The 17,861-nt window shown below is 35.2% G+C and overlaps 1 protein-coding gene across 8 annotated transcripts in view; it reads right to left on the bottom strand.

Annotated features, from left to right (window-relative positions):
- Nucleotides 1-17,861, bottom strand: part of LOC138705152 (uncharacterized) — a 95,898-nt gene that overhangs the window by 55,665 nt on the left and 22,372 nt on the right. For 5 of the 8 annotated variants that reach the window (XM_069833815.1, XM_069833811.1, XM_069833812.1 and 2 more), the window contains 3 exons: nucleotides 17,600-17,699; nucleotides 13,557-13,700; nucleotides 3,993-4,560 (listed from right to left, as the gene is read on the bottom strand). In XM_069833815.1, the coding sequence (XP_069689916.1) occupies nucleotides 4,485-4,560; nucleotides 13,557-13,700; nucleotides 17,600-17,699 (320 nt within the window). In that variant the 3' untranslated portion in view covers nucleotides 3,993-4,484. Of the gene's footprint in view, nucleotides 1-3,992; nucleotides 4,561-13,556; nucleotides 13,701-13,788; nucleotides 14,117-17,599; nucleotides 17,700-17,861 lie in introns of those variants that run through there. The other 3 variants (XM_069833819.1, XM_069833818.1, XM_069833817.1) reach the window with 3 other exon arrangements.

Raw genomic sequence — 17,861 nt, 5'->3', positions numbered from 1 at the left:
ATCAGCTGTGCCTGGACAACAATGGCCAACAATTTGAACACTTTCAATAAATGATTGGTTTCTACATTGGTTCATATTATTTTTAAATTTGTAACTTTTCTGTATTATAATTCTTAACTTTGTAGTCATGGAAAGAGTGTATACATTTTTGACACCCCCTATATATTGTGGAAAATAGCAATAAATCGTGGGATCCCATATCAATTAATGTTATATAGGGCCTTTACTAAAACAATGAAACAGTAGTTAACATTTTCAATGGTAAAAGTGATATAATAGAAATAAACCAGTGAATTGGATTAAAGATGTCTTTTTTTCTGCTGTTATTTTTACTCGCTTTAGCATCTCTGATCAAATCGCGAGTTAATCTTTTGGATGAAATCTGTGGGCCTGTGTACTATTGTTGAGACTGGTTCTATTGTTATGAACTAGATGGCGTCTGTAGATGTATCATTGATTTGTTATGAATATGATTTTGGTGAATAGTGAAACCAGTGATATTCAGGGATGTTGTGGCCTCAATATAATGGCATTTCCCTTACGATTGAGGGAGAACTCTGAAAAGCCTCAACCAGGAAATTCAACCCGGATTCTCTGCGTAAGAGACCAGCATGCTAACCATACAGCACAGAGATGGTCAAAGATCTCTTCTTTCACACAATATTTTAACATAAATCTGGACGAAGAAATATTAGTCTAAACGCCTGATGTGCCGACAACTTCTCTGCATCGGGTGTGTAGTGAGACAATATACTCTACAAGTGAAAGTTTCAGATTCTTACTGCATCGGGAGAGGATTTTTTGATGTTATGACTAGGATTTAAAAGTTAGTGGCTGATAGAATAAGTTATCTGCAACAATACTATAAAGACATTGCATGGAAGGTTGATCTTAGGAGAAGAGTGATGAATGGTCCGTTACAACAAATTGGAATAGTGGTATAGAAGATACAGAGATTTAATTATGTGATTTATGGCGACACTAATGTTTCTGTACTTCCGTTCATGTTGACTGCTAGAGAACATCAAGTTGTATAAATTGAATATGTCCTTAAACAAAATCTGTTGCACATTCATAAGTACATAAATATTATATAATACCTTGTATCATAACCTTATTAAAATATAGGTTATAACTGGTACATTCTAATTCTGCCAATTTCTTTTGTGCGATTTCTATATTTGGATTTTTTTGTAGCCTCATTTCATAGGCATTCAAGTAGCGAATATAAAATAATACGCACGTAATTTATGGACATTACCAAGTGGCTCTGTATTCCAAGCTTTGAAATAAGCTACCCACAATGCCATAGACACTACGGTTCGAGGAAGTGAACTTTATCAGCAAAATTACATCTATTTTCTTTGCAAATTTTTCCCAAAGTCACAAGAAAGACCCCTCTCACCAAGACAAGCCAGATAGTCACGAACCTTAGTAAACAGCATCTCATTATTATAGGATGAAAAACTTTTGACATAACCACAATATTGTTAAGTGTGAGAAACACAATATTGTTAAGTCTGAGGCAACCACTAAAGGAATTTGTATTATAAATGGATACATTGAGAGGTGAAGAGTGGGAGAAGCTCATGTGAATTGAGGCTTCTGGTATCAGTCGTTATGCAGCTTTCAAATTTCTGTGAGAGTGGAAAATGACAGGGTTCGTTTACGAGCTACTATTATACATCCTTCGCGTTTTCTTTCCTTCTAGAAGAAGTTATTACGATTGTGTCACCTTTTAAAATCCACTGCCTCGGCCACGAATCTTGGTAACAGCTACACCTCAGAGGACGGCTAATGTAAATATATGTTAACATTTACATCACTTGAAATGATGATTTGTGTAAATAAAAAATACTGGGCATTGATACGTCAGAGGAAGAACAATTGTTTGTATGCATCTGAAGTCTGATTAGTGTAATATATAACTAATCGGTGATGTATGCAATGCAGGGGGATATGATCTGGCCACCCTACCCCATTATCTCCTGCCGTAGTTATGTCATAATTGGTTCCTTCTTGGTACCACTTATGAGGTCCAGACCTGTCTTCGTACAGTTTACTAAACAACAACAGTAATACAAATGCATATTAATTTATTTACATGTACCAATTGAAAACTTACTATGCATTATTCAAAATAAATTCTTAATTTTGTGATTATCAGTAATTCAGAATATGAACTTTCATTCTACGATTTGGATACTTACTAAAGTTATTGTATTTACATATATCTCTCGAATGTTAGTGCAAAAAACAAAGTATAAATTGCAACTTTATTTTCATTAGAAATGTGACAAATAATAGGCCTATGTATTTTTGTAAAATATTGGAAGGTTCGGTGAGAATGTATGTTTCGAATTAAAGTGACGCTGATTTGTTTATAATAAAAATTAGAAGCAGTAAAATTTAACAAAATATTAAAGAACAGAATACTAACATATTGCAAGAAGTAATACTTACTTACTTACTTACAAATGGCTTTTAAGGAACCCGAAGGTTCATTGCCGCCCTCACATAAGCCCGCCAGCGGTCCCTATCCTGTGCAAGATTAATCCAGTCTCTATCATCATACCCCACCTCCCTCAAATCCATTTTAATATTATCCTCCCATCTACGTCTCGGCCTCCCTAAAGGTCTTTTTCCCTCCGGTCTCCCAACTAACACTCTATATGCATTTCTGGATTCGCCCATACGTGCTACATGCCCTGCCCATCTCAAACGTCTCGATTTTATGTTCCTAATTATGTCAGGTGAAGAATACAATGCGTGCAGTTCTGTGTTGTGTAACTTTCTCCATTCTCCTGTAACTTCATCCCGCTTAGCCCCAAATATTTTCCTTAGCACCTTATTCTCAAACACCCTGAACCTATGTTCCTCTCTCAGAGTGAGAGTCCAAGTTTCACAACCATACAGAAGAACCGGTAATATAACTGTTTTATAAATTCTAACTTTCAGATTTTTGGACAGCAGACTGGATGATAAGAGCTTCTCAACCGAATAATAACACGCATTTCCCATTTGCAAGAAGTAATAGCATAACAAAACCAACACTAAACAATATGAAAATAATACAATAATAGAAAAAAGAAAGTAAAATACAGATCTAAAGATTGGAATATAATAAAAACAACTCAGTACAAATAGTTAATAGGAAAACATAAGGAAGAATACAACAATTGTAATGCAATAAAGGCTATGATAATGAATTCATCTAGTGATCAAGAGAAAATGAATGAATGAATGAATGAATGAATGAGTGAATGAATGAATGAATGAATGAATGAATGAATGAATGAATAAATGAAACAAGGAAGAAGAATAAATAAAATTTAATTTTTAGAAAAACATCGCAGAGAAAAGAACTAGTAATTGAAGGGAATGTGAATTCAAAAAGTACAATTTTGATTTATTTTTGAAACTAGATAATGTCCGACCATCTCTGACATGCTGTCGCAGAGAGTTCCAGAGATGAGCTGCAGAGACAGTGAAAGGTGAAGAGTAGAAGAATGTTTCTTTGTTTAGGAATGGAGAGTATGATATGGTGTTGTGAACGAGTATCTATTTCATGCTAAGGACAAATGTTGAAAACGAAAAACTAAGTACAGTACGATTATTTAGTCCTGACAGTCGCCGGAGATGTGCGCCTGTGTCAGGTGAGTCCATTTAGTTACGCCAAGGGATGTTTGGATTAGTCACTTTTCTTGCCTTCGGAGCGATAGAATGACATACGTGCAGTAGAGCAGTATGTCTATAGTACAGTTAAGCTGTATTGCATTCGACCGCTTGCAATTATCTCTACTACGGAGCTCTCCCCACTACTCCTATTACTTCTCCTCTTTCGAGTCGCTGAGGTGTCAGGACTAAATAAACGGTCTGTAGCTAGTGTTGAGTTCAGAAGAATATTTGTAGAGTAACGTTAGAGAGTGAATAGTTCTTTGCTCTTTGAGACGGACCCAGGACAGAATATTTCCAGCCTTGGCAATACATACCTCTGTATGTTGTAGTACGTAGTTTCCTTTTTCTCCGCTGTGGCGCTGATCACCAACTATTCCTCCTCGCGTTCTGCTGCTATAAACGTAACACCTTGCGACGAAGAGGTTTTGAGTTTATATATTTGGTCTTTCAAACGTCTCAGTTTGAACAAATGCCACAAGTTTTAACACTGTAGGCAAAAAGTATTTACATACACCGCTTGCTAGAATTGTTGAATGATATTGCAATTCACAGTGTTCACATGCAGCTGTAAGAATTCTATTTAGCTCTGGTATTAAATACGATTGTTATTGTTTCCTCACACCATACGAGGGCAAGTACTCACAGCATTCTCAACAAATTCTGAAATAAAAGCTAACACATGTACAAAAGAAAGTGTGGTATAATATAAATTGTTTCCACTAACATCACACTTGTATATTAAATCCATAAGAACTGAACTGCAGGAAGATGTAGCAATTATATTTCTGCATAAATTGCACTTCACATCAGCTTATAGTTTCTTTAGCACGTATCCGCCAACACAGACTATTGAAGAAAGCCTGATGCTGTCTATGTTGGGATCTGCAAATAAATAAAAAGTTATATTTTTTCTAGCTTGATGAAAATTGCATGGTGAAATTAGATAGACATAAAACTACACGTATTAGAGTTGCAGTTGTAATAATTTTAAAGAATAAAATGATAATTGCATAAAAAATTAACACAATTTTCATTTCAGAAACTAAATGTTACAACTCACGTTGGGTTTCTTCCAAGCCAGTCTGAATTTTTACCACATGATTAGGCAGTGTACTTGATGCGCTACTGTTTTCCTCAGTCGCTGTGGTCTTGGGAAAACTCACTATTCCATCCAGAGAGTGACCTATTTTGTACATCAAGATTTGTTGATAATGGTATACTCAGCGGCGGTTCCTCAATACATGCTACCGTGCTGTAGCACACTTCTAAAATCTGCTAAATAATTCAATCATAAAATTACTTTCGTTTTCGAAAACTGTACTTCAGTTTAAATGGCCCTCATTCTTTTGTAAACGATATAGTGGGCCAGCGAAGCCGGCCTGCCATTTTATACACTGTGATGTTGTTTTCGGCTGCACATTAGCGCATTCTGCACACATAGCTAGTAACTAACTACGTGCTAACTAAAACTGAGCACGTGGAGAATGTTGTTTTAACACTGCGTTTCCCCTCACGTCTTTAATCCCCAGCCAACTGCTGCTACATGTGAGAACCGTACTCTGGCGTGCTCTTTGAAGAGTAGCGCGGTTAGTAGTGTTAGTACAGCAGATAATCAGGTGTTGGGAAACAGTGTGATTTCGTTATTGTAATTAGTGACTGTTACAGAACAATCTGGTAAATTAGTGAATGTGTAATGTGAAATATTAAATCTGTGTAAAAGCATTAGTGAGAGCTGCTCAACGTGCGAATATTTGATACGAATTCCGTTGATTCTTTATTAAAGAAACCGTTCTCTTCTAGAACGTTAGAGGAGAGGGTTGAAGTTAAGAATTTAGGTAGACCCACGCCGTACTTAACCAGTGTTCAACAAGCTAAGGGTAGTAAATCTCGTTCTTATAATACACAATTTAAAAGAGAAGTATATGAACGATATGAATGGTTGTGTGGATGTGAAATTCGAAATGCTTTATTTTGTTTCCCTTGCTTATTGTTTGGGAGTACTGATTCCTGGACGAAGGGTGGCGTGAAGGATCTTGGACACTTGTATGAATGTGCTAAGAAACATTCACAGAGTAAGAAGCACATTAATAATGCCGTCAATCTCAGTGCCCTAGGCAGAGTAAACATTGCAGTTAGGCTTAGTTTCGCATACCAGGAATCCATAGAGAAGCATAATCAACAAGTAGAAAGAAATAGATATATTTTATCCAGAATTATAGATTGCATAAAATTCTGTGTTGTTTTTGAACTGGCATTGCGCAGCCACGATGAAACAGAAAGTTCCGAAAATCCGGGAATATTTCGTGGTCTTGTTGACTTAGTCAGTAGCATTGACAGTGCTGTGAAGGAACACAAGGAGAGCAGTACTGTATTTAAAGGCACCTCTAAAATTATTCAGAATGAGCTGTTGGAATGCATGTTAGAAGTGTGTCATGTCAAAATCATGAAAGAACTGCATCAATCTGACTTCATAGCTCTCATGGCAGATGACACTACAGACGTTTCTGAGCATTTACAAACAGTTTTAGTGTTCAGATACGAACTCGAAGGAAAAGTATACGAGCGATTTCGGGGTTTTTTCAATCCTGAAGGTCAAGGAGCCACAGAAATTTCTGAATGCATCCTTAAGGAATTGCAAGTTTTTGACACTGATGCCGCTCGTAATAAAATAATTGCTCAGACATATGATGGAGCATCAGTTATGCGGGGTTCAGTTAATGGGGTGCAGTCCAAAATAAAAGAACATTTTCCTTTGGCACATTATGTCCACTGTTACGCTCACCAATTCAACTTGATAATGGAAAGAGCTGCGTCACAAAACCAGTCGGCAAGAATATTTTTTTGCAATGTCTCTGCATTCCCAGCTTTTTTCTCACGGTTGCCACGTGTAGCTGCATTAGAAAATGTGACATCGCGACGCATACGAGGTAGTTCGGCTACTTGATGGAATTTCAAGTCGAGAACCGTCAATTCTGTGTATGAGAATTTGGAACCACTGAAAGAGTGTTTTTCTGAGCTAGAAAAATCCTATTCCAAGAACACAGCTCATGAAGCCCAAGCTCTTCGCCGTAATTTAGAAGATAGTGAATTTCTGTTCTGGTTGCAGTTCTTCCATAAAGTTATGTACCATGTCGATATTCTCTACAGCCAAATTCAGTCTAGGCAAATCGACACCATAAAAGTAAAACATAATGTAAAAAATTGTATCACTGCAGTTGAACGTGTTCGAAATGAAGTGAATGACATCATGACGGGAGGAACGGATAGTGAAAGCAAGCGTCGACGAATCGAATCATGCCATGTACTGGATGCAAAGGAAGTCTGTGATCGCATTACTACAGAAACACGCGATCGTTTTGAGAAAACAAGTCATCTTAATGCAGCAAAACTTCTGGATTCTGCGAACTTCGAAGAATTTTCTAAGAAATTTCCTCAAAATATCCTTAATCTGACAGTAGAGAACTACCCTATGTTAAACAAGGAAATACTACACACCGAACTCTCTGTGCTATATGAAAGACCAGACTTTAAGAATATTGATGGTGCCGTCCCTCTTCTTCAGCTTATTTATAATAGCAATCTTCAGAATTCATTTAGTGAAATTACAACCCTCCTTAAAATAATAGTGACAATACCCATGACAACAGCCGAACCCGAAAGATGTTTTTCAACTTTAAACAGGATTAAGAATTTTGTCAGAAATTCTATGCACCAAGAACGGTTAACAGCTCTTGCTATGCTTTCAATAGAGAAAAAACTTATTAATAATATGGGAGATTTCAATACCAAAGTGATAGAGAAGTTTGCCAGCAAAGAAAGGTGGAGAATGGATTTTAACTTTCGCCTTTGATGGATAAGTCAATAATAATTATTTTTGTAGCACGCTAGTTTACTAAGTTCACGAGCTGCCACTGGGTATACTGTAGAAATTAAGCCAGTTTTCAAAATCTTGTTCATACTAAAAGTCACTGCTCTGCAATCTAGCAGATCGTTGCCACCTACGTCTGATGTAAGCCACTGAAAAATAATTCTATGGGATCTGGATTAAAAGATCTTGTCAGGACAAAATGAAACCCACCATTTAACAAATAGCGTACACACTTTACAGTGGAAGCTGTTGTATGGGTCAGTTCTTCGAAAGTTTCATTTGTTAGAAATTGTTTTTTTTTTCAGATTTCTGACTCTCCCTTTTTATGCTTTCCAAATAAAGACGAAACTCTGGTTTTTTTTTATTATAATTTACAATTATATCAAGTAGCAAAATCTTTTTTTTAGAGTGGTTTTCTTCTGACAGAATACTCTCTAGATTCCTATGGTATTCGTTATTTTCTAAATACTCTTCCCAGTCTGATAATTTTCTTAAATTTTGGTCGACGCGAGCAAGTTTGTAATTCAGACACCAAATCTTAGTTTTCAAAGCTCTGTTTTCCTTTCCTAGACTTTTTAATTTAGAATCAAAATCCTCATCTATATGAACATCACTAGATTTATATACCGTCATATAAGCTATAAAACCTTCTTCCTCTTGCGGGCTATTGCTCCTTTTACGTTTCTTAGTATTTTCTTTCCAAATTATGCCGCACTATACGGCGCCTTGGTTTTTTAAAACTTGTGGTACTTCATGTGCAGGATAATTAGGGAATTTACTTGGAACACTACCTCCTTTTAGGACTTTCCTTTTCAAATTCGGTGTATAATCATTTATAGTGAAATGTTAGCTACAGACTTAGGACGAACTTGAATATGAATTAGGTACAAACTTGTCTCTGGAAATTGTGTTTAACCATTTGGTTCTCATATCTTCATTTACAGGGAATTCATGAAAGCTTATCCCTGTCGTTTTTCTCCTTTCATTTGTACAGAACGGTATGCAACAATTAAGCTTCTGCAATAAAATAACATAAATAAGACTTCGTTAATAATGTAATATTTTTATCGTCCTAAAACCCATGTCGTAAATTATTATTACAAGACACTGAATGGCATTAGTTTCTAACCAGTTATTTACTTGAGGTCTTCTACTACAAGAATATAAAAAATAACTAAATGTCATTGCATGATGATTAATAAAAGCTACAATATTTAGACCTATATAAAACAGAGATCATGCTCTCTGCCAGTATCGTTGGTTACCTTGTGGAAGATTAAATTCGCCAACACATTTAAAAATACTTACGTAACATTACATTCACCAACACAATGAAATAATATTACTTAAAATTCAATTCAACAATACCACTGAACAAAAAATAATGACTTGGTACCATGAAACACATACTGCACATCCACGTGGAAACATGCTTCCATACCGCCATACTCACCACGAGGAGGTAGCTGCATGTTGAGTTCCGCCCTGCCCATCCCAACCTGCCTACCTTGTGGACAAGGACTCTTCATTGTTATTTACCCATGTATAATTTTCTGTTAATGTCTTCAGAATGTTTCGAGTGAAACAATGTCAGTCTTGTATTTATATTAACGTTCCATTTTAGAACTCTTTATCTGAGGCTTTGAAAGGCTCCATGAAGATGTTCTTGTAGTCCAATACATAACAATTAATAATATTATACTAATCACATATATCACATTCTTAGTTACATTTCTTTGTTTCTATATAAGTTGTTCTTTACTTCCATTTGTCACTAGTAAGAATTAGGTAGTATCTTAACATTCAGTTGACATAACATCGATGACTAAGAAGTAATACCTCGTATCTGTGAAGAAACAAATATCAAAAGTCCTTCAATAACTGTCTATTCAAAAATACAAAATATTACATAGGTTACATGAACATATTCTGACTAGCGCTTTCGCTATTATAATAGCATCTTCAGATCAGACTTTTGTGATGTTATGCTTTTCATATAAAGACATGGATGGACAAGTAACGTCGAAAAGTGTTAAAGTACATGACGTGAAAATATAAAAATACAATGATAAGAAAAGTAAAAAGACTTATGAACAGTCTGATATATATATATATATATATATATATATATATGGCAGTAAAACCTTCATGAGGTCTCAAAAATTAATACATAAAAGTATTTGACATGTGTGCAGGTAATAGATCACAATTTGTTAAAAAATTAAGGTCTGCAAGATATATATGCAGCTTAAAATAGCGACACAGACAATAAAAAGAATAACAAATTAAAATATTGCTTTGGATCAGTTATAATTTGTTATTCTTTTTATTGTCTGTGTCGCTATTTTAAGCTGCATATATATCTTGCAGACCTTAATTTTTTAACAAATTGTGATCTATTACCTGCACACATGTCAAATACTTTTATGTATTAATTTTTGAGACCTCATGAAGGTTTTACTGCCATATATATATATATATATATATATATATATATATATATATATATCAGACTGTTCATAAGTCTTTTTTACTTTTCTTATCATTGTATTTTTATATTTTCACGTCATGTACTTTAACACTTTTCGACGTTACTTGTCCATCCATGTCTTTATATGAAAAGCATAACATCACAAAAGTCTGACCTGAAGATGCTATTATAATAGCGAAAGCGCTAGTCAGAATATGTTCATGTAACCTATGTAATATTTTGTATTTTTGAATAGACAGTTATTGAAGGACTTTTGATATTTGTTTCTTTAAATTTGTTAACTTGTCGGACCAACATGCCTTTCAAATTTCGTATCTGTGAATTTGCAGGTGAATAAAAAAATTGCTTGAAGAATTCGGGGGTAAATAATGATAACCCACATATATAAATTGTATACATTTTAATTTTTACTGTAAATAGAAGAGGATTTTCATACTTTTCAAGCAGCATATTCCAATAATTTGTTAACATATTTACATAATTATTTAACCAATAATATAATGTGACTTGGAGCATGTTAACAACGAAAAAACTGTCGATCACAATTTTGAGGGTTATCATTATTAAGGTTTTCAATTAGTTTCTCTCAAAATAGAAAAACTTTTTATATATGGTTCTCCTTCGCAAGATCTTATACTCAAGGACAAAATATTAGTTAACTGTCGAGTTTTGTAAACATAATAATAAAGTAATTATTGTAAATAATATAATGCAATTCAACTAAATAACCATTTTTGTAGATACGATGTATCATCTCTTAGCCATGGATATAAAATAATCTTCTCTTCTTTGTACATTTCTTTTCTATCGTAGGGTATTGTATTTCTGTTGTTCAGTAATTCTGTGATTATTCTTATATTTTTCTGCAATATCTCTTTGCGTGTTTATTCTTCCTCTCTCCATTTTCTTCATTCATTTTCTTCGGTTTCTCTTCCTATTATTTAGTTGGTAGTTCATCATAAGAATGCTTGCCTAGATTTATCAGTCCTTGGAAGAACAGAAATTAGGCGACAGCTTACCTCAGCTTTCAGGCAGAATATTGAAAGACAGAATGATCAAGTAAGGAAAAATCGCTATGTTCCTTCTAAGATAATTGCTCACAATTATTCCCGTTAAGCTCATTTTAAGGGAATTATCTACTTTGAAGTACTGTAGTATTTTTTAAATTTTTCATAAATGGGATATTGTTTAAATTGTTGGAAAATCATGTAATATCATAAAAATAGTGAACCCTTATTATTTTAGGCACGAACCACCACTGAATTCCTGTATTAAGAAGTTTAGTGAGTTATCCTATATCACTGTCTAAAGTAGAAAGACATGACAGGATGGGGTTAGATTGTTTGTAAAGGCGTGGGTGGAAATAGTCAACGGGATCGTGAAGACAGTATGATGGAAAACTTAGTGCATGACCACCATGAAAATTTCCTTAAGCCGATCATTTTTCTTTCCTCGAGTTTACATAGTTGTTAGTTATATCGGTTATCCTTATTTCACAAATTCATTTCTCTTATCGACACTCAATGAATTTAGTGCAGCGACTGCGATTTTGGTACTACTCTCTGATGGTAATTAAAGTGAATGTCATGTGCATGTTTAGTGTTAAGTCTAGTTCATCTGTGACAATACTTTACAGGCGAATTTTTTCGACAAGTATGAAAAATAATGTATTTCTTAACTTAACTCGTTTTAACAGAAAATGATGTCCAGCTTTTCTTAGAAATACTCGGTACATATTTAAATATTTTGATGTTATTGATATACGTTGAGACTGACTAAAAATATTTTTGACCGCCAGTTAATACATAGCTCGACCACAACTTAGAAACGTTGCTTTCGGCCTGTGTGAATAAAGGAATAATTTTAGCTGTACTTCATACTTTGAGTTTTGTCAAACCATTCTGCTATTTCAGGAAGAAAGAATGAATTTAACGATATCGTACTGCAGGCAATAAATCTTTGCAAACCACCATTTTTATTCCACTTCGTAGGTTTAGCAGATAGTTCGCGAAGTGAAGTGATGGTATGAAGGGACGCAAAACCGAAATAAGAACATCTCCTTGTGTCGTGAAATACGTAGCTGTGAGTTTCATTTAAATAATTATTATATTTTTAAGTCTTAGAAGAAGTCTTCAGTGAAATCGGAAATTATTGCAACACCGTGTGTGCATATGACACCGTGTGTGTTGCAGTTTGCCTATTTCACTGATTCACATTAAGAGAAAGTTAAAGTAATAATTATATTATTTACTTCACTGTATTATATTGCCGTCCACAATGTCCTACAACTAAATAATATAACAAATATTATAACAATCTTACATCAATACTGCAAAATAATAATAATAATAATAATAATAATAATAATAATAATAATAATGATAATAATAATAGTACTATAATAATTATTATTATTATTATCTATATAAATATATGTTATAATTAAAGAGTTTTATTTTATCTTGTTGTTGCAATGACCTTAAATTGATTTTCGCGCCCAAGAAAATTTGGTAAAAGATATATTGTGTTCTGCTGTTACGCTATGATAGATAAGCATATGACATTATTTGAAAATCTGATACCTTATTCAATACAAATAAACGTAATTTTGAAAGTGGCATGCGAGATTGTACGAAAATTATCACCACAGAAAAAAAACTCTCGTTATGAAAATAATTGCGGGGTTAAATTCTTTCAAGATATAAAAGCGAGAAGGCCTACATTAAGTACATACTCGTATTATTATTTTCTTGGTAAATAGCCTATGTAGTTCACAAAAGATCAACAGGTGCGTATATATATATATATATATATATATATATATATATATATATATATCTTAAGATGTAAAATAAGATTTGGGTGCGAACACCTATCGACAGATGCATAGTTTTACTGAGCTGCTTATATTTACGTATAGAAGAAAAATGAGAAACGAACAAGGAGAATATAAAGAGAACAAGGCGAATACAGAGGCAAAAGGACAATAAGTGAAGAAAAAGGAGAATACAAGCAGAAGGACGATGTAAATACAAGAAGTATAAGAGGAGAATATAGGGAGAACAAATGGAGTAAAAGGAAAGCAACCGGGATACAAGAACAACCTGGGAAATGCAAGGAAAACAAAGGGAATCCAAGAACAACAAGGGGAATACAAGGAGAACAAGGGAAATAGAAGAAGAACATAGGGAATACAAGTAGAACCAGGGGAATAGAAGGAGAACAAGGAAAAGACAAGGAGAATAATAAAAATACAAGGAGAACATGGGGAATTCAAAGCGAACAAGGGAATTACGGGAAGAATATGGAGAATGCGAGGAGAATAGGAAAATACGAGGAGAATACGGAGGATACGAGGAGAACATGGGAGATGTAAAGAGAACAAGGGAAATACAAGGAGAACATGGAAATTCGAAGAGAACAAGAGAGCCACAGCAGTGGATCAGGGGGTTAAGGCGCTTGCCTGCTGGTCTGAAGTTGCGCTGGAGCGTGGGTTAGATCCCCCCTTGGCCTGATTACCTGGTTGGATTTTTTCCAAGGTTTTCCCCAAACGTAAGGTGAATGCCAGGTGATCTATGGCGAATCCTCGGCCTCATCTCGCTATCACCTATCTCATTGACGCTAAATAACGTAGTAGTTGATACAGCGTCGTTAAATAACCAACTAAAAAAAAGAGAACAAGAGGATTATGAGGCGAACAAGGTGACTACGGAAAGAATGGGGGGAATGCGAGGAGAATAGGGAAAATACGAGGAGAGCACGAGAGATACAAGGAGAACAAGAGAAATATACTTGCCTCGAAAACATGACGGCCTCTCTTCTTGGAATTGGTAATCTCTCATAAACCCCCATCCTCTACTCAACTCCTAGCTGGGTGGCAGAAATACAATAGATCCCAGCATTGCCAAATTTAGCAGTCATTGCCTCTACCTGTTGGGTTTCACCCGTTCTCAGTGTCTTTTTAGACATTTATCGATGTGTTGTTTTATACCGTTGTGCACTTCAATATGTGTAATTTATTCCGGCCATGATTAATGAGTGTTGGAGCAGATGATCCACAGTCAGGCCTCCTGATTCACCTGAAGATCACGACAAGAACAAATAACACCGTCGAAGAAAACAGAATATCTTATTTGCAGAGGAGCGTAGCTATTAAAAACAAAGTGTTAAAATTGTGTCTAACGTTAGAAATTCTATCCATAGAGTAATCGAAAGTTGAGGCAGTTTGATAAGTACAAATCTTAATCACTTAACATCGGACGCAACCGGCGGAGTTGGTAAAAAAAATATATATGGGGCATAGAAATTAAGAATTACGCTTCACCAACTAAAGAGGGAATAAACTAAAACAGAATTCGGTAAGATAGACGATTTTATGCGTGATGTACTTCGTCGAACAATATGTGAACAGTACGCGAAAGAGATATCGCCAACAGCAAATAAACTTGCGGAAATATTCTGGCCCGATTTTTACATTATCTTTAAGAATGCAGAAAAAATTTCATTCGATTCTATCCAGCACTTTCGGAATTACCAGGAAAAGGGTTTTTTAAGGAATATAGTGTGCGAAGAAGAAAAAAAAGCTCATGTCGTTTTCCACGCAACAGCTATTATAGCCAATGCCGCACTTTACATTAAAAATCATAACTTCAGAACTAATACAAAGCCACTGGCGTAGCTCAGTTGGCTGAGTTGACTGCCGATCCGAAGTTGCACTCGAGTGTGGGTTCAGTTCCCTCTTTGGCTGATTTATCTGATTGGGGTTTTTCTGAGGTTTTTCTCAACAGTAAGGCGAATGTCAGGTAATTTATAGCGAATCCTCGGCCTCATCTCGCCAAATACCATTTTGCTATCACCAATCGCATCGACACTAAATAACCTAGTAATTGATACAGTGTCGTTAAACTAAAAAAAAAACTAATATAGGTTGTTTTGCCTGAATTAACTTCAATAGTTAGTGTAGAAATTTAAATTTTATATTAGGCCTATATTTTACATAACGGAATTTTAAGGTATAAGAAGTGTACATGCCCCCTTAATTAATTCAGTCCTATTTCGTATCTTATAATGATCCTTAGGCCTATAGAAAATTTGCATAGAATCAGCAACTAAACTGGCAGAGAAACAAATATATTCTTTTGTGCTTTAATATGATTTTCGTGTTATGAAAAAATGATGTAAAAGGAATACATTTATCCATGATTGGTATCCAAACTGGTCTTTATTTCACCGTCCTTAGGAACGTAAACAATGACATTATTCACAGCAGTGCTTAAAAGTTTTATAACTTACAGCAGTGAATTAAATGTTTTTAAATCACTCTCTACATGACAACAACATATTAGGATAGTTAAAATGAATATATATGAACTTTTTCGCCAACAATACATTACAAAGAAAAGACTACAATTTAAAATTAAATTTACATACCAGTCAGTAATGAATAAAATATTGTATAGCACACTAGAGTAAACAGATTTTATGCACTCGTGGAAATTATCACCTAAGGCGAAGCGGATAAAATCTAATTTTACTCTCTTGTACTATAAATTGCTACATTACACCACACGAACACAACCTCACAGGAAACAAAACAAGAGGCGCCAAGACCAACAACGACCAGTTCTGAGGATGACCCATAAAAGGTCGAAACATGTAAACAAGGTACAATAGAATTTAACACAAGGAAGTCATATAATACATATTCCGAATATAAATTGCTATTCAATGATCACAGTTTCCGAAAATTTTACCAGTGAAACATCCTTAATTAAGTATAAAATTCTGGAACTTCAATAACATGAGAATTTAACACTTATTACAGGATATAATTCTGCATGTCTTTGTTTATTTAGGCAAAACATGTTAGTGAAAATATAAATATACAGTGTTTTTAAAATAAGTTTGTTCATTTTATACCAATTTTGTTTTAGTAATTATAAATTAAGGTATATTTACAAAGATAATATAGTCTCGCTGAAAATCGCGGTTTCACGGAACACAGTTTGAAAAACGTTCGCAAATCACAATGACTTCAAGAATTGCCAACTCGGCTAAGGGTTTATCCCTTGCACGTGCCTGCAATTACCTGGTGAAGGGTATGAGGGAAGGTCGTCATGTTTTCGTGCGAAGTATACAAGGAGAAGAAGGGAAATTCGAAGAGAACATAGTGATTACGAGGCGAACAAGAGGATTACGGGAAGAATAGGGAGAATGCGAGGAGAATAGTGAAAATTCGAGGAGATTACGAGGAATCTGGGAGAGCAAAGGAGAACAAGTAAAATATAAGGAGAACAAGTTAAATAAAAGGAAAACAAGAGGAATACAAAGAGAATAAGGAGAATTCGAAGAGAACATGGTGATTATGAGGCGAACAAGAGAATTACGGGAAGAACAGGGGGAATGCGAAGATAATAGGAAAAATACGAGGAGAATACGGAAATATGAGAAGAATACGGGGTATACAAGGAGAACACGGGAGATACAAGGAGAAGAAAGGAAATACAAGAATAATATGGGAAATTCGAAGAGAAGAATGTTATTATGGGAAGAATAGGGGAATGCGAGGAGAATAGAGAAAATAGCCTATAGGGGGAAAACGGAAGATACAAGGAGAACCGGGAGAGAGAAGGAGAACAAGGGAAATACAAGAAGAACATGCGAAATTCGAAGAGATTAAGGGGATTACGAGGCGAACATGGGGACTGCGGAATGTGAGCAAAATATGGAGGATATGAGGAGAATACGGGGGATATGAAGAGAATATGGGGATACGAGGAGAACACGGAAGATACAAGGAGAACAAGGGAAATACAAGGAGAACATGAGAGATACAAGGAGAACAAGGAAATATAATGAAAACATGGAAAATTCGAAGAGTACGTGAGGAATTCGAAGAGAACAAGGGGATTATTTAGAGGCGAACAAGGGGATTATGGTAAGAATGGGGGCAATGCAAGGAGAATAGGGAGGATACGAGTAGAATTCGAGGAGAACACAGGACAAAAGGGAAATACAAGGAGAACATGGGAAATTCGAAAACAACATGGGGATTATGAGGCGAACAAGGGGTTTACGAGAAGAATAGGTGGAATGCGAGGATAATAGGAAAATACGAGGAGAATACGAAAGATACGAGAACACGGGAGATTCAAGGAGAACATGGGAAATACAAGGAGAACAAGGGAAATGCAAGGAGAACATGAGAAATTCCAAAAGAACATGGCGAATTCGAAGAAGAATGTGATTATGGGAAGAATAGGGGGAATGCAAGGATAATAGGGAAAATACAAGGGGAATATGGAGGATACTAGTAGAACATGGGAGACATAAGGAACAAAGGGAAACGTAAGGGGAAAATGAGGAATTCGAAGAGAACAAAGGGATTACAAGGCAAAGAAAGGGATTACGGGAGGACTAGGGGGAACGTGAGGAGATCAGGGAAAATACGAGAATATTGGTGGGATACGCGCACAACACCTTACCACATCTCATACACTTAGAATTCACTACTTTTACGCCTCAGACACAAACAACAAAGTAGGTTAAGGAAAATACCATACTTTTTCTTCCTATTCTTCTCCTCTGCCTTCGTCTCCTTCTTCTTCTCCTCCTTCTCAACTCTGAGTTCCTCTTCTGCTTCATAGTTCATAAACTGTATTTCTGCAAATAGCAAAATGAACTTGATCATTAAGCATGTATTCACTGGCTTTCATTGAATGTCATATTAATAGAGTGAGGATTCGTAGGCTAGTCATGCAAAAACATTTTGTACACGTACATAGGATAAGGTTGCATATATCACACCACTTTAGCATTTATAAT

This window comes from Periplaneta americana, chromosome 8 (assembly GCF_040183065.1).
Source record: "Periplaneta americana isolate PAMFEO1 chromosome 8, P.americana_PAMFEO1_priV1, whole genome shotgun sequence".
Classification (NCBI taxonomy): Eukaryota; Metazoa; Arthropoda; class Insecta; order Blattodea; family Blattidae; genus Periplaneta; species Periplaneta americana.
Note: the sequence above shows the minus strand (reverse complement) of the source record. Positions and strands in the feature narration are given on the sequence as shown.